This window comes from Aquarana catesbeiana, linkage group LG06 (assembly GCF_042186555.1).
Source record: "Aquarana catesbeiana isolate 2022-GZ linkage group LG06, ASM4218655v1, whole genome shotgun sequence".
NCBI classification, from domain to species: domain Eukaryota; kingdom Metazoa; phylum Chordata; class Amphibia; order Anura; family Ranidae; genus Aquarana; species Aquarana catesbeiana.
In genome coordinates, this window is record NC_133329.1 from 149646351 (window position 1) to 149664501 (window position 18151).

The 18151-nt window shown below is 47.2% G+C and overlaps 1 protein-coding gene across 2 annotated transcripts in view; it reads left to right on the top strand.

The window, feature by feature from the left end:
* The window catches only part of CRYM (crystallin mu), a 192229-nt gene that overhangs the window by 132317 nt on the left and 41761 nt on the right, over positions 1-18151 (top strand). For both annotated transcript variants that reach the window (XM_073591049.1, XM_073591048.1), the window contains exon 7: positions 5175-5259. In XM_073591049.1, the coding sequence (XP_073447150.1) occupies positions 5175-5259 (85 nt within the window). The remainder of the gene's footprint in view (positions 1-5174; positions 5260-18151) is intronic.

Consider the following 18151-nt stretch of genomic DNA (forward strand, 5'->3'; position numbering starts at 1 on the left):
TCGGTCACTGGCCCGTCCTAAGCGCGGAACACCATTATATATAATTTTAGAGATAAGCTGGTTAAGTAATCTCTTGGAAGCCGGTGGGGGGGGGGGGGGGGGGGCAGGTACAGTCCCACCACCACTAGCTCCAATCTGTCTACCATGGCATGGAGTATAACGAAGCGACCCTCCGGGTCTAGTTCCAGCACTAGCAGCTTGAACGGTAGAGATTTATGAACAAGAATGCTGACCCCTCTAGAGTAATTTGTGTATGTGGAGTGGTACTGATGTCCCACCCAGGGCCGTGTAAGGCTCAAAAGCTTACTGCCTCTCAAGTGAGTTTCCTGCAGTATACATATTTGGGGATGATAGGTTTTGAGAAATTGAAACACTAATGACCTCTTCACAGAGGAGTTCAAACCTCTAATGTTCCATGAAACAATAGTACAGTCAGCCATAATCATCTAATGGTACATTTTCAAGCTGTGGACCTCCATCCAAAATTAGATGCAAGGTCCGGACCACTATATGGGTCAGGATGTGGCATCCCAAACATCTAGTGACATACATGTTTACATTGCTTGTGAAAAAACAATACAAGAACCAACTATAGCAAAATAAACCCAACCAACTCCCCCATCCCCCACCCCGCCAACCCCAGCCCCAACTTTGGGGAGTCTCAGGATCCCAACTTAGAACCAAGGCGAACACGCCTGTAATGGGGGAACGCGTGCAAAACGGCATCCGCAGTTCAGCAGGCAGATGTTACATCTAGTCTCTTGCTGGAGACCGGATTAGTAAAAAAGCGGGTGCAGGCTCCTAGCAGCTGCCAGGGGTACAAACTTAATTGTTAACATTGCAGAGTTAATCAAATTAGTTCGGCCATTGCCAAAGGAGAAAACAGGGTGGCAAAAAAAAAGGGGGGGGGAGAGAGAGGATGTGGCAGGAGTCAACCTTCATATATATTCCCCTTCGGGATGCCTCAATCAGCTTCAAGGAGGGCTGAGGGGCATCATCTCCAAATTTTCACCCATAAGGGTGGATATGCAGTGGCACTCAGTGGATGATCTGGGTTGAGTAGCGTTATTCGGGCCAATGTTCAAGAGAGGCAAGGCACTTATGGGTTGCATTCCCAAACATAGGGAGAGTAGTAGCTGAGTACATGCCGTCACATTCGGAGGGGGACCTGGGTCCAGGATGTAGAAAGGGGGGGAAGGAGAGAAGAAGTAGGATACAGACCTGGAGCCATCTTTCCGGCAACAAGGCCTCAAGGGGTATTCCGAGGCCTAGCTGTCTTACCCTCGGGGTTCAGAAGCGGGAAACCGCGGCATGTGGAGGGTATCAGAACCCAGTAGGAAGACCCAGGCCAAAGTGTAGGAAAAGGCACGTTAAATTAAAAACGGCAGACAACAGCAGTTCGCTCAATCGGGAGGTCAAGTAGGATACTTATCTGGGCGGGAGTGTCGATCCAGCCGGAGGCCTTCTCTGGGGACATGAAGAACTGAACAGACTCCCCATCCTCCACCTTCAGCCTGGCCGAGAACAGCATGCTGTACTTGATATGGTGGGAGCGGAGCCTCGCTCTTACAGCATCAAAGGATTTCCGTTGCTTCTGGGTTCCAGCGAATAATCCGGAAAGATTAGGAGCTTAGCGTTTTCGAAGCGGAGTTCGCTTTGGGTCCTAGCCTCCCTCATCACAATATCTCTGTCCCGAAAATGAAGGAGTTTGAAGATAAAGGTTCGGGGTGGGGTTCCTTGGGGCTCCCTGGCGGTGGGTATGCGATGGGCCTTCTCCATGGTGAAAAATGGAGAAAAGCGTGCTGAAGGGAGTAGCTGTTGCAATAAGCGTTCAACGAAGGCCGTGGGGTTCGTGCCCTCTGCCCCCTCAGGGAGTGCCAGAATCCGCAAGTTGTTTCATCTGCACGGGACTCAAGCGTCTTTACCCTGGCTTTAAGTGCATGAATGTCGGCCCCATGATCACGTACCGTATCCTCCGCCTGGGAGACCCTTTGCTCCACCTCAGTCATTCTGCCACGAAAGGCATCAAAGTCCTTCCTGATAAACTCCACATTAGCTTGAATATGATCCACCTTACCAGTCAGGGTGGTTATGGCCTGTAGAACTGCCTTGAAATCGGCAGCCGTGGCAGGCGGCCTGTAGGGGTCTTCAGCCTGGTTCTCCATCCGGTTAAGAGACTTAGCGAGGCCGCGGCCCTGTCTGTAATGTTGGGCCTCGTGGCCTTTTTCTGGGATCGGGGCTGGGTCTTCCTCCTTTGCATACCCCGAGGAGGGTATCAGGAGCGGAGAGAGACAGGGAGAGCCTGCTGGAACTACTTTTCCCGGCGTCCGGACGGGTACCGTGCCGGCCCTGGGAGGCCGCGGGCAGGATTTTTAGGCGAGTCCACGGCTTCGGCCTAGTCCGCGATGTTCGGTCCTATCACACTTTCCCGGGATCTCGGCCGGCCGATTCTTTCCCCAAGTGCTCCGGAGTAGCCCCCCTGTCAGGTGGGACTCAATAGAGTCTGTTTTGGGGGCCTGCACCCAGTTAAAGGAGGATTATTAGCTCCAGTCCTGGGGAGCTCAGACAAACACGTCTGCTCCCTTTGCCATCTTGGACACGCCCCAGTTTTTTTTACTTTACCCAGGATGGAACTCTGCTTTAAGGGACCAGTGCATTTCTGAACCTCACACAATGTGAGCTGAGGTGATTTATACAGTATATTAACTAGAATTTTTATTTGATGAGAAATAGGGAGTATAAGTAATAAAAATAGGGAGACTGTGGAGACGTTCTAAACATCACTGCATACTCATACCTCCCAACCTTTCATCGAGGGGGTTTTGTCACAATGCCTAGTCAGTCTTTTTAAACCCAACCCCCAATCCTCCTATACTTGCTTTTATGCACCCGCCTCTGGTCTGTGACTGTCAGAGCCAATTCAAACTATCCAGTGCTGTGATCTCTTCCCATGATGCAGTGCTGGGGTTTAGCTGCCAGTTGATGGTTCCAAACCCTGTCTCGTCAGGAGGAGGAAACCCCCAACAATCTTTGTGAAATCTCTATAATGTACTGCAGGGGTCTCCAAGCTTTCGAAACAGTAGACCAATTTATTGTTCTTCAGACTTTATGGGGCAAGACTGTGGCCAGTAGGAGTGGAAGATGCTCTGGTGTCAGTGTGAGTAAACAATGCAAACAAAAGGAAAGGTCTGGTGTCACCAGTGACACACCTCCATCCCTAAATATAACAAGTGTACAAAAAGTCACCCTGGGACTTTGAATGAGGTGAGCACAGTTTGCCACTAAGTAACAGACGTAGGTACAGTATAGATATTTATTCAAGAATTGGTATACATATATGAATGATGTAAACAGCTAAGCCAATAAAATTTCACATGATAAAAATGCATTGATACAAATGTCATACAATATGTACAGGCATCAGAAAATCTGATGCGTTTCGTGAGACCATAGCTCGCTTGTTCAGGGGTAGATGCAGGTTTGATGTATCTAAAGGAACAGAGAGATGTAACAGTGATGAATGTAAAGGCAATGGTAGGTAGTAGGGGCCAGAGGTGAAAGACCCCATTCTTGCCAGTAGACAAAGCCAGAGTGCTCATTGCTGGATTCCCAAAGAGTGGCAGGTGTGTCGCATGGGAGCTGAGGGGGAGAAGCCAAACACATTCACCACCAGGGAACAATCGGACAGCAGACATGGCGTGGGTGGAAGTATGTGGCCCTTAAATGTCTGAATATGTAAATTGGTGGATATCAGTAAACAATGCCCCATCTTTGTATTAGGGGGAGGAATAGTGTCCCGTTGTTTGTGTCAGTAGGAGGAGTTGCGTCCTATTGTTGGCGTCAGTTAGCAGAATAGGGCCGAATAAAGGCAAGAAAATGGCAGCAGTTTGGAGACCAATGATTTATTTCATTCAATATGTAGGATGTGATCCTTCTTATATATCTCAGGGTTTGATATCAGTGTTGGTTGCAATGTACCATTTTTAAATGGATTCTTTGCTTTGCCCATAGACTCATTAAAGTGGTGTTCCGGCCTTCCCCTCCAGAAATTAAGTCAGCAGCTACACATACTATAGCTGCTGACTTTTAATATTAGGACACTCTCCTGTCCTGGAATCCAGTGATGTCTACACCCCAGCTGATGTTTCCATTGGCTGTCGAGTGCTGTTGCCGCCATTGCCAGTAATGGATCCCGGCTGTGAAGCCTTGCGGCTTCACAGCCGGGCCCCTGCTGTGCATGTGCTCTTATTGGCCCGACAGCAGGGGAAGGCGGAGGAGGGGGCCTAACTTGTGACGTACTGCGCTGCAGTGAGGGGCAGTGACAGTGGGGACAGGGTGCCTGTCAAAAAACAGGTACCCATTCAACCCCCTGCCCCCAAAAGGTGCCAAATGTGGCACCGGAGTGGGGGAGGAATCAGATAAGTGGAAGTTCCACTTTTGGGTGGAACTTCGCTTTAACTCTATCGTTGAACATTTTGCAGTTAAGATTAAAATTAGCACCTCTTACAAAATTACAGGTTTGTAGGCCTTTTTTTCTTCTGGACATTGGGCCTGTCTTAGATTGGCAGTTTGTAATGTAGCAATGTTTGTTAGCTTGTGAGACACTTTATGGTACCAACCAATGGTTCTCGCTGACCGTTACAGAGAATCTCTTGAGAGGCCGTCATAAACCTAAAAGGCAAAGCACGAGAACAGAGTTTAATTCATCCTATGTCTTGCTGAAGTATGGTTCATGGGAGCTGCTGCAAAGTACTGTTGGTGCGGTGTCATGAGCTAATATACTTTTTTTTTTTTTTTTCAAAAGTACCTTGGTGTTGAATGTGCAATCAAAGTTTTAGTCCCTTCATAGTAAATGTATACGCTCAATTCCCTATATGAAAATAGAAATAGAAAAAAGTCTGCTCAAAACTGTCCATCCCTGACTGATAATCAGTTCTGGCCATTAGTCTCTCACTCAGCGACTTGCAATAAACTGTTGGGGAAAAAAAAAGAAAGGTAAAATGGCTTTTCAGGGCTGCAGAAATATTGTCTCTATGCCCTTGTATAGACATATGAAAAAAATAGTTTTCAAAGCAATAGCAATTACCCAAAAGAAAACTTTTGGTAGGAATATCATTGTCCTATTGGGTGATGCAGTGCCCACCATTCCCTAACTATGCTTTTTTGTATTTTAGGCATCTATTTACGCTGAAATTGGCGAAATACTGAAAGGAACCAAACCTGTTCTTGCAGGGAAAATAACAGTTTTTAAGTCAGTAGGTAAGAGATATAATTGATTTAAAGTGATAGTAGTAAAGCTTCATTTTTTTTTTATTACACTAACAAACATGTTATACTTACCTGTTCTGTGCAATGGTTTTGCACAAAGCTGCCCTGAGCCTTCTCTTCTCGGGTCCCCCGACTAGGTATAAAAACCTTCTATCTTTACAACCACTTTAATGTACAGGACGCATACAGAGGGAGGATGAAGATGAGGGAGTTAATTTGTGGATGTTCAGGATAAGGATGGTGAAGGGTTAATATACAGAGATGGAGATCAGACATAGGATGAAGATCAGATGAACAGGATAGGAGAGGAAGGTGAAAGGCATAAAAAAATATCCCACATTCACAAGCCCCCTATCCTGAATCTGCTTCTGACATTCTGCATCTAAGGAATGGTTGTTTCTTAGTTCCTCCTTCCTCTCTTGTGAGAGGAAGGTGTGGGCTGTCAAATGTAAACAGCAGTACATTATGTGATCTGTGATTGATCATTTCAGCGATCATGAGGTACAGAGCTGCTCAGAACAGCTCTGTAAACTGTGTCTATGATGTGAGCCATCAGATGACTGCTCAGATCACAGTAATTAAAGCAGAACTTCACCCAAAAGGGGACTTTGTTTTGAGGGGGAGGAGCAGGTCCATGGTTTTGACAGGTACCTACTCCCATTTTCACCCACTGTGGAAGTTCACCCCACCCCTTCACCAGCAGCCTTCTGGGACACATCAACTGTTCCAGAAGACTGCAGGACCATTTGCAAAGCGCAGCGCTGCTTGTGCATGCGGAGTGGGAAGCCAGTTTTGAAGCTGCAGGGCTTCACTGGCCGTTTCTCTTAGTTAAGGAAACGTGTCATTTTTTTTTTAAAGAGCACTGCAGAAATAAAGGTGCCCCAGAGTTTGCAGTTCAGGAACATCTGGCGGTAGACAAGTGGTTAAAGCATTTGCAAACCTTTTTAGGCTGAGATTCTTTTTTTAAGCATAACTGTTTTCAAGCAGGAAAAGGTATTAAAAACGCTAGCACTACAGAGAACTGCTAAAGATAAAAATGTAGTATAATATTAATTGTTATCCAGAAGCTCTGAAATAAAGTGGAGTTACATGCTGATTTTGATGAGTCATAGTCCAACAATGTCACCTCTAAATCCTTAATTAATAAGGTACTTGGTGTGCCTGATCCATGTATTGTGTAAATAACAGAACTCAAACTTTATACACATTTTTTTGCCAGCAATTTCTGACTTCTTCATAATTAGTCAATGCAATCCATTAGTTTAAACTTTTACACAAACTTTCCTTTTTTTAATATGCAAGTAAACATTTTATGCATTGCAATCAGTAAAGTAAACAATGCAAATGTGACTTGTGCAATTATGTGTGGATACTATTTGAGTTTATACATAGTTTGTGGTTGAAGGTAAAATTGAATCGTCAAACAGCAAGCGAGATGGTAATGTCACTTCTATTTAGAAGAACTGACTACAGCATTTTATTCAGCTGTCATATTTTGCTCGTCCAAGCCTTTTTCTGAATGTGCACCTTTCTCACAGTAACACATTTGATTGTATAAATCTGCTAATAAGCAAAAATGTGATTTATAATGCAGGTTTGAACACAAAATAATTTTCTCAGTTGGCCTTGGCATTTTTTATATAAGGCCAACCTTCAAAATAAATCCCTGTATAGAGGAAATTCTTGAGGGACGTCCATTTAAAGCGCAGGTGTACAAACTTTCTAAGCAAAGCACCGGTTTATGAGGGCCAGACTGTGGCCAGCGTGAGTGGAAATTTTCCTGGCATCAGTGGGAGTAAACATCGCCACAATTGGTATTAGGGGGAGGAATACTGCCCCATTATTGGTGTCAGTGGGAGAAGTGGTGCCCCATTGTTGGTGTCAGATAGCAGAATAGTGTCTTGTATCAGTGGAAGGAGTAGTGTCCTAGGGGCTGGCTAAAAGCAAGTGAAGGGCCGCAGTTTGGAGAACACTGATTTAAAGAATATAAAGGAAACCTTATTTGTTATTATTAGCCAAAAATACAGCAAAAAAAATAATTTATACTCATATACAATTCCTTAAAAAGACAACACACAAATTCCTACATCACACACTCAAAACCTGAAGTCCCACTATGAAATAAACCGTAAATAATATATATAATGAGTACACTAACCAAGAGTTTAAAATGTTTCTTGCAGACTATACTCCTGTTAATACAAATTTACATAACTGTTGTGCAAATCCCGTTATTTCTAGCCAATTGCCCTTTTTCCCAGGGAACATCCACCTGTCCACTACTGAGCAACCAGCGTACCACATGGCAATACAGTACATTAGTATGCTCTGTATGTAAAGCAATACATTTTCCTTCCAGACCATCTTTCTCAAGAACTCTCATGAAATGTAGTCACTGCTTTGCTTTCCTAACAACTGCAGTAGTATTAGCAGACCAAGATAATTCCTCAGAAATCTGAATTCCCAAAAACATAAAGGTATTAATGTTCTCCACACAATCCCAATTAATATAGAGAGGGCCCGAATCTCTTGAAATCAGTTATAAACTCTTTTGCTTTACAATATTTTATTTCAGATTGTTTACCAAATACCACACAACCGATTTCTGAACTTTTTCTCTATAACCCACCCCATCTACTATTTTTTAATATAAACAGCCACTGTAGTGTCGTCTGTAAATTTGGCGATTGTATTGGTATGATGAATTGGGCTCCAGACATAAGTGTACAATGCATGAAGTAATGGAATCAACACCCAGCTTTGTGAAGAGCTAGTACTTGTCAGAGGAGTAGAGGAATCACGAGGGTCCAGTTTGACTATTTTTAAACTGTTCATAAGGAAGTTCTTAATCCAAGCACAAATAAATAGGGAAACTCCTAAGTTCTGCAATTTACCAAATAATATATCTGTAAAAATTGTGTTTGAATGCTGAACTGTAATCTAGGAATATCATGCTTGCATAACATTCCCCCATGGTCTACATGACTTAACACCTTACATTGGGGTAGAACCTCCATAGACATGTTATCTCTCTCATGTGCCCCCCCCCAAATTAAGTGCTGTACTGTTTTTGTATAACCGAAACAATGGCCACCGGCCGGCACCGCGGCTGTCCGCTTGTCTGATCACTGAATGACTCATTATTGCGTGGCAGTCTGTCAGGTGACGGCCGCCGCTGTTGTTTATGGGAGTTGTAGTCCGCGGTGGCGGCTGCGTGCTCAAGCTCCCTGAAGTCAGTCTGAGGAGAGCAGCGCAGCCAGCCTACCGCGTGCTACAACTCCCATCGCCGCAATCAGAATCCAGGATATTTTGCCTGCCCCAGTGCCTCTGCTTGGCTGGACACTGTGTAAAAACACCACGTGATGTAGCTGGCCTGGGCGCGCTGCTGCTAGCTGGTGGTACAGTAACAGTACTGTGGAGTAGATGTGACCCCTGGCCAGAAGCAACATCATCACCCACCCCCCATGACTGGAGGAAGCTGAACAGAGCAAGCTGAGGTGAGGAGACCTTGACACAACCACAGTATCAATCATCCCATCGATCTGTCCCCCATACACATCCTTTACCTTGCCCATGGCCCGTGAATCCTGCTGGGAAGCTGCCCACGGCCTACAGGCCAGCAGGACCCACATGCCATGGTCAGCTCCCAGCAGGACCCACAGACCATGGCCAGCAGGACCCATAGGCTGTTGTCAGCTCCCAGCAGGACCCACATGTCAGTGACCAGCTCCCAGCAGGACTCGCAGGTCAGTGGCCAGCAGGACTCGCAGGTCAGTGGCCAGCAGGACTCGCAGGTCAGTGGCCAGCAGGACTCGCAGGTCAGTGGCCAGCAGGACTCGCAGGTCAGTGGCCAGCAGGACTCGCAGGTCAGTGGCCAGCAGGACTCGCAGGTCAGTGGCCAGCAGGACTCGCAGGTCAGGGGCCAGCAGGACTCGCAGGTCAGGGGCCAGCAGGACTCGCAGGTCAGGGGCCAGCAGGACTCGCAGGTCAGGGGCCAGCAGGACTCGCAGGTCAGGGGCCAGCAGGACTCGCAGGTCAGGGGCCAGCAGGACTCGCAGGTCAGGGGCCAGCAGGACTCGCAGGTCAGGGGCCAGCAGGACTCGCAGGTCAGCACCCGTCAGTGGCCAGCTCCCAGCAGGACCCACAGGTCAGCAGCCAGCTCCCAGCAGGACCCACAGGTCAGCAGCCAGCTCCCAGCAGGACCCACAGGTCAGCAGCCAGCTCCCAGCAGGACCCACAGGTCCGCAGCTTGTGGGTCCTGCTGGGATCTGGACACTGACCTGTGGGTCCTGCTGGGATCTGGACACTGACCTGTGGGTCCTGCAGGCCACTGACCTGTGGGCCCTGCAGGCCACTGACCTGTGGGCCCTGCAGGCCACTGACCTGTGGGCCCTGCAGGCCACTAGCCTAGGGTGATCAGAAGTCCCTAGCACCACCAGATTACAAATATCTCCGCTTACACATAATTAGTGCTTTTGTACTGTCCCATTTCAATCTGTAATTTCTTGTTTTCAATTTATTGCTTTTCAAGCTTGTGTTATATTGTCCAAACGTGTTAATGTTTAACCACTTCAGCCCCGGACCATGTGGCTGCCAGAGCACTTTTTGCGATTCGGCACTGCGTCGCTTAAACTGACAATTGCACGGTCGTACAACGTGGCTCCCAAACAAAGTTGACGTCCTTTTTTTCGCCACAAATATAGCTTTCTTTTGGTGGCATTTGATCACCCCTGCGGGTTTTATTTTTTGCACTATAAACAAAAAAGAGCGACAATTTTGAAAAAAAACAATATTTTTTACTTTTTGCTATAATAAATATCTCCCAAAAATATATATAAAAAAATGTTTTTTTTCCTCAGTTTAGGTTAATATGTATTCTTCTACATATTTTTGGTAAAAAAATTGCAATATTGATTGGTTTGCGCAAAAGTTATAGCATGTACAAAAGGGATCGTTTTATGGCTTTTTTAGTAATTTTTTTTTTTTTTTTTTACTAGTAATGGCGATCTGCAATTTTTATCGGCACTGCGACATTATGGCGGACACGGACAATTCTGACACATTTTTGGGACCATTGTCATTTTTACAGTGATCAGTGCTATAAAATTGCATTGATTACTGTAAAAATGTCACTGACAGTGAAGGGGTTAATCACTAGAGGGCAGTGAAGGGGTTAAGTGTGTCCTATTGTGTGTTTTAACTGAAGGGGGGGAGGGGACTGTGCAGGAGACATGACAGATCGCTGTTTATACTCTGTATGAACAGACGATCTGTCTGTTCTCCCCTCAGAGAACCGGAAACTGTGTGTTTACACAGATCCGGTTCTCCGTGTGATCACGACCGCCGGGCACTCGCATCGGCTCCGTGGGCAAGCAGGGGGCGGCACGCACGCGCCCCCTGGTGGCTGTCTATGGTACCGACGTATCAAGACAGCGATTCGCGCAGCCGAGCCATGTTGCTGCAGTATAACTGCGGCAGCTGGTCGGCATGCGGTTAAACACCGATTTTGTTGGAAGTACCAATAAATATAGCCTTATTGATAATTTGCATTTTTATTCTCGTGCGTGATTGTGTAGACCGGGCCCCAGTGCACTATATTGCCCGGGGGCCTATAATGCTCTTAAGATGGCACTGATCAGGATAGGGCTGCAACTAACGATTATTTTCATAATCGATTAGTTGGGCGATTATTGTTTCGATTAATCGGTTAATAACCTTAAAAGAAAAAAGGGTGGTGTATAATTTAGTTAATATGTAAAGTTTTAAAAAAGGCAATTTATTCTTAAATATCTCTATGCAATGGTAATTATAAATAACCAACTGTTTGGTTAGGGAGCAAAATCTTTAATCCACTCTGAGAACAGACAGAAGTGATATACTGTATATACTATTAGAAGAGATATACTGTCTAAACTATTAGAGGATATGTGTAAGGCTGACCGTAGGTCAGCCTGTATTTGTAGGAGTCAGGCTGCATAAAGCCTGCTCTCCTTTGCCTCCTTTTTCCTTATGGTCGTTGGCTCTCGTGTGAGCCGACGCGTCATTTCCGGGTTTGGGCAGGTCACGTCACATCACTACCGGTTTCGGCTTGCAGGGCGGCAGCGCGGTCGGCTGCAAGATTCTTGTTGGTTCTCTCTCCCGGTGGTCGCGGTTCCGGTAGGTGTGGGCGGGTGGCATCAACGGAGGATCCGCATCGGATGCCACCCGTCCCGCTCAGGTACCGGCCTGGGCTGGGGGGGCAGCCTGTTTGCAGGGGGCATGTCGGCTCAGGGTTAAGCCTTTGTGTAAGTAAGGGGTAAGCATTGAGTGCATACACATGCGGCATGTTGATGATCAGGATAATACACTGCACCAGGTGTGTTCGGGGGAGATATGGAGGCGATCAGCTGTCACCAGGCACACCTCACACACATCGCATACCTCCTGCCTGCAGTGTTATAGCGGAGCACTGTTTTGCAAGCGTATGCAAGAGCGGCTTCCTCAATACGGCCTGTCTCCTCCCCGTGTTATGATGTATCTGCCAGTGCCTGCTGAGTGACGTAATTTCCGGCATGTCTCTTTGGGGCACTTCAGGGTTGCAGGTGCTGTGAGGAAGATGAACGGAAGCTTGTTCCCCCTGCCTCGTTTCTCGCCCGGCTTACCGGGGGCTACGGCAGTCTTTTCGGAGGGTCTCGTGCGCTGTGGGCGCTGGTAAGAGGGAAGTTGCCTTCCCGCTGTTCGCACCAGACTCCTGTGTTTTTTGTGGGTTTCAGTGCTTGCCTGTAACTTGCTGGAGCGCATTTTTGATTCATGACTCTGACGTCACTTCTGGGTCTCGGATCGTACAAGAAGGATGTTCAGCAGTTTCTCACTCGCAAGCACGGTGCCGTCAGGACTAGGAGTTGGCAGGACTAGGGATGGTTATGACTGCATTAGTGTTTTTGGGATTTGGGTCCGCTGTCGCCACTGGCTGGTGGTGTACCTGTTGGGAGGTTCAGGGATGCCTTGGTTAGGTTGCAGCATAGGTATGTATGGGCAGGGTCTCCTCCCTCCTTAGCTCCTCATGGTGGGTCTCCCCTCCTCCTGAGCTCCACGTAGTGGGTCTACCATCCCCCCCCCCCCCCCCCCCCAGTGCTCCAAGTGATCAATAGTATGGGTCTTCAGGGCTAATTCAGGCTGTAGACATGACAATTTACGTTCTCATACAATTTACGTTTACAATTTCTCATGCAATTTACGATTTCTCATGCAATTTACATTCTCAGTTACTTTACGTTCTCATACAATTTACGTTTACAATTTCTCATGCAATTTACGATTTCTCATGCAATTTACATTCTCATACAATTACGTTTACGAGTTCTCATGCAATTTACGTTCTCATGCAATTTACGTTCTCATACAATTTGTTTACAATTTTTTCATGCAATTTAGGATTTTCTCATGCAATTTACGGTTTTCTCATGCAATTTACGGTTCTCATGCTAATTCACGTTTTCCAATGTTTCCCATGTTTCTTAAGTTTCCCATGTTTAGTACGTTTCCCATGTTTAGTATGTTTCCCATGTTTCTTACGTTTCCCATGTTTCTTACGTTTCCCATGTTTCGTACGTTTCCCATGTTTCGTACGTTTCCCATGTTTCGTACGTTTCCCATGTTTCGTACGTTTCCCACGGTTCTCACGTTTCCCACGGTTCTCACGTTTCCCACGGTTCTCACGTTTCCCACGGTTCTCACGGTTCCTACATTGCTCACGGTTCCCACGTTGCTCACATTTCATGTCATTGCATTTCGTTCGCTGCATTTCCGTTAGCACGTAGTGCTTACATCCAGGATCTGTCACATCTACAGATCCATACGGGCTGAGGTTTCGTTTTTATTGATTGTCCTCCCACAATCTTCTCGCCTGTAGTCCATACGTCATACATCCACTTCACCATTACACCTTCACCCACCACAGTCTGTGGGGACCTTAGCCCTGAGTGTTCGTTTTTAATTTCCTGGCTTGGCGCTGCAAGTTGCTTGGGCTCGCTTACTGCATACAGTAGGGTGGTGTTGTCATTAGGTTTACATTCATACACTGTTGGTCTTGTCATTTCTGCACCCACATCCTCATACTTGTCAGGTACTAAGGGTGTTGTTAGGTCATGGGTTGGTAGTCTGTAAGGTTCTCTGGTCACTTTCACACAGCTGGGTTGTCCATGTTCTTCCACTGCAGGTTACCCATCACGTCTATGGGTTCAACAGATTGAGGAGATCGTTTTTTAATTGGCTTGTTCGGTGGCAAGTGTCCTCATCATCTGTTCTTATGCTGTTTACATATTTCGTACAAACTCACGTTTCTCATGAAATTTACATTTCTCATGCAATTTGTTTCTATGCCAACTCACGTTTTCATGTTTTTCTAGGTTTCTCCTGTTTTCTCATGTTACTCTCGTTTCTCATGTTTCGCACGTTGTTCATCAATTCACGTTCTCGTGCAACCGGCGTTTTTCATGCATTTGCCGTTTTTCTTGCAGCCTCGGTTCTCATGCTGCTCACGCTTTTGTCAGCTCGCGCTATGCATGTTTCTCGTTCCTTCACACAACTTACATTCCTGTCACAGGTTTCTCAGTCGGCTCGCGTTTCTCTCGCAGTTATGTTGCTGACCCAGTGGTGTGTCATTTCCACTTAGTTCTTTGTTGCTATTTTCATCATTTTGCTGGGTACCGTTCATATGTCTTGTCCTCACGGTTGAGTTGGTCGGCATGGGCAGCAGCAATTCTTCTTCTCATCGGGGTTACATTCTTTATATCTCGGTTTCTGTTTCATAAATTTACATCTTGCCATGTACTGCAGCACCCGGACACATTTTTTCAGGTTGCAAATTCCGGTTCTGCGGGTCATGTCTCAAGTAGCGGATACTGGGGACTTTGCTTCTCCTCCTTCTCCAGCTGGTGGGGTTGGAGCATGGTTAACTCACCCTCTCTCAGTACCTGGACTGTCCCAAGGCTTCATATTTTCACATAGATAGCCTCTACTCTTTGACCTGATGGCAGTATTCCAACGCAGTGGATTGCTTTCCCGGCTTCGGCTCGGAAAGCCCAGCTATTAGGTTACTGTTCCCCTGCGCGTCGAGCGTGAGTGCGGAGCAGCATACCCGGCGAACTGTGGTTTCTTCCCTGTCCCAAATGCACACTACCTTTAATTTCCCAGCCACATCCGGCCAGGAGTGGCAATAGTATGGAACTATTGGTAAATCAGACTATTGCAGCTCCAGCAGCTTCTACTGGCTCAGGGGCTTTAGTGGATTCCGGAACCTTCTCGGTGCCTAGGCCGGTACCAGTAGGCCAGGTCTCGGACACAGATGCTGGCATCATGCCTTCTCTTCGGTTTCCAGCTTTTGTAATGGATTGGGTTTCTATTTGGCTGACGCAGAAGCCTTGATCGTAAGTTTTTATTTTGAATACCAGGAAGGCGCATGACACTGCTTGGGATGTATTCCAGGCTTTCCGGTCAAGGTTTCCTAGTCCTGACGGTTAACATCCAGTTTCTATTTGCTTTTCTGTTTTTTGCCTCTTCTAACTCATATTGGCCCACAGCACTATTGGGGCGTATCTGGCTGAGACTCAGTATTTCATGGAAGACCCCGACAGGCCTTTCGTTATTTTTCTGCGCACTCTATTTAAGCCATCCTCAGGGATCCTGAAAATTAGCCCTCCTGCTGTGCGCAGCAGACTTCCCATCCCTCTCAAGGTCTCCTTTTGCGTTGGTTACCAGCTTGGTGCTCAAGGCAGCGCTGTAGCTGGCCTTTTGTGGGTCCTGAGGCCAGGGGAGTTGCTCTTCTGGCTCAGGGTCTCGCTTACTTTTGACCAATCAACTGCTTTTGCACCCCGGCCTTTTCTGTTACACCTGCATGCTCGCAAGACGCTGCTTTCGGGAGGCGGCACTGTCATCAGGTTCTTGGAGCCTGGCAAGGCGTGGTTCCTGGTGTTGGTTTAAACTAGCTCGTCAGTGCTACATCTGGTAAACCCATGAATGTTCCTCTGTTGCTTTTCCTAGCGCTTCCCTCTCCGTAGCTCAATGCATACTTCATTGCCGCCCCCTTTTTGGCCAATTCAGAGTCTGGACCCTAAAGCATACTTTGGCATTCATTTAAGAGAGGAGCAGCTTCTGTGACTTTGCGCCAGGAGGCCCTGGCCCTTATTATTTGGTATTTGGGTAGGTGGAGGTCACCTTGTTTCTCTGGGTATGTCCCAGAGCCACTTTTGAGAAGCCACAAGTGTTGGTCAATCTGGCAGATTGTACATTAATTCAGTGTGTAATAAATCTGGTTGTTAAGCTTTCATCCTACTGGGTTATTTTTGCCCCCTTTTAGGCATACTGACCACGTGACCGAGGCACACTTTAGGTCTATGTTCTCTGTTGCTTTTTGTTCCTTTCCTACACTATCCACAGATTGACTCTGAGTACAAGTGTAAGGCTGACCTTAGGTCAGGCTGCATAAAGCCTGCCCTCCTTTGCCTCCTTTTTCCTTGTGGTTGTTGGCTCTCGTGTCCCACCCACCCATTCCCCTTTTTTCTTTCCATTTCATTTCATTTCATTTCATTTCATACTTGGGTATGCCCCCTTTTAGGTATACTGACCACGTGACCCAGGCACACTTCAGGTCTATGTTCTCTGTTGCTTTTTGTTCCTTTCCTACACTATCCACAGATTGACTCCGAGTACAAATACTATTAATGGATGAATCCGGTAAATATCATCAGACTCAGAGATCAATTTTTTTTAGTTAAAACAAAAACAAACAATGTCTTCCTTATAAAAAATGTCATTTTAAGAACGTTCGTTAGATTTTCTAATCGCTAGTGGGGTCAAATCGACGTTCATGTTCAACCACAGTGATGGGAAAATTTGGAAATAGAAAACTTCTTGGTCAAAGGAATTTTCAGACGGTGTATTTGGTTTTCGTTCAGAAATTACATTCATTTTAAAAAAATGTTAAAAACAAGTGAAAATTTCAAACAACATTCTGTCATTCAGCAAATGTACAAAGATTTTTCATCTGAATATTCTCGTCTAAAAATTGATCCGTGTGGCCAGTATAAGGCTCGGTGCACACCTATGCAGTCTGCTTTTGATCTGTTTCTGCAGTGCTTTTTGCTGAGCGTTTAGATTTTTGTGCACGTGATTTTGCTGCAATTTGCGTTTTTTTTTTTTTTTTTGGCCAATTTGTTGGGCAGATTAAAAAACACAAATTGCTGCAAAAACGCAGTACATGCTTTTCTGCAGCTTCTCCATTAATGTAGATTGAACCAAAAAAAGCACCGTTTTGCGTGAATGTGTCCCATAGGAGACCATGTAAATAAACCGTAGTGCTTTTCTGCAAAAAGCACCAAAAAACACATAGATGTGAACCAGGTCTAAGACGTTTAGTAACATAATGGGGTTAAAAAAAACTAAAATGAGCCGTTTATAGTACAAAAAAAAAAGATCACTACTGTAAGGGGTTCATTTTTTTTTTTTACTGTAGAACTGTGAAAGTAATATTTACAGTAGCAATTTATTTCCTCTTTTTTGTAGGGCTTATTTTAGTTTTTTTTTAACCCCATTATGTTACTGGCCAATTAATCGATTATGAGAATAGTAATTAACCACTTGCCAACCGGCCCATAGCTGAATGACGGCTACAGGGCGGTTGCATAACTCTGGGAGGGCGTACAGTGACGTCTTCCCAGAATCCCGCTCTCGCGCACATCCGGGTCCAGAGGATCCATCGCATCACGGTAAATGGCCGCTGATTGCGGCCGTTTGCCATGTGATTGCTCCAAAGCGAACGCTTGTAAACAAACAGGCGTCATATCATGACGCCGATCCCTTTCTCCCCTCAGGGGCGGATCCAGGGGGGGCAACGGGGCAATTGCCCCCTCCGAGAAATGCAGGTGACTGAGAGCAGGGTGTGTGAGAGAGCCGCCGGGCGGCTCCGTGACTGAGAGAGCCGCCGGGCGGCTCGGTGACTGAGGGAGCCGCCGGGCGGCTCGGTGACTGAGGGAGCCGCTGGGCGGCTCGGTGACTGAGAGAGCCGCTGGGCGGCTCGGTGACTGAAGGAGCCGCTGGGCGGCTCGGTGACTGGGGGAGCCGCTGGGCGGCTCCGTGACTAAGAGAGCCGCTGGGCGGCTCGGTGACTGAAGAAGCCGCTGGGCGGCTCGGTGACTGGGGGAGCCGCTGGGCGGCTCCGTGACTAAGAGAGCCGCTGGGCGGCTCGGTGACTGAAGGAGCCGCTGGGCGGCTCGGTGACTGAAGGAGCCGCTGGGCGGCTCGGTGAATGAGGGAGTAAGTGAGGGAGCTGCCGGGCGGCTCCATAGGCGAGGGAGAGCCGCTGCTCAATGTGTTTGTGGGCGGGCTGCTGCCTGCTGACCAATCAGGGAGCCGGTGGGCGGGGGAGCAGAGAGATGACATCATCTCTCGGCGCCCGCCCTACATCCCTGCAGCTCAACTTCCCCCCCTCCATGCAGGCAGCTGCGGCAGCAGAGAGATTACATCATCTCTCTGCTGCCAGTCTCTGGGACACAAGAGACCACCTTAGCAGGTGGCAAGTGACAGGCGACGTGGCAAGTGACAATCCGCAACATGTGGCAGGCTACGTGGCAAGTGACATGGCAAGTGACAATCCGCAACGTGGCAAGTGAAAATCTGCATCTGGTGACAGGCGACGTGGCAAGTGACAATCCGCAACGTGGCAGGCGACGTGGCAAGTGACAATCTGCATCTGGTGACAGGCGACGTGGCAAGTGACAATCCGCAACGTGGCAGGCGACGTGGCAAGTGACAATCTGCATCTGGTGACAGGCGACGTGGCAAGTGACAATCCGCAACGTGGCAGGCGACGTGGCAAGTGACAATCCGCACAGTGGCAGGCGACGTG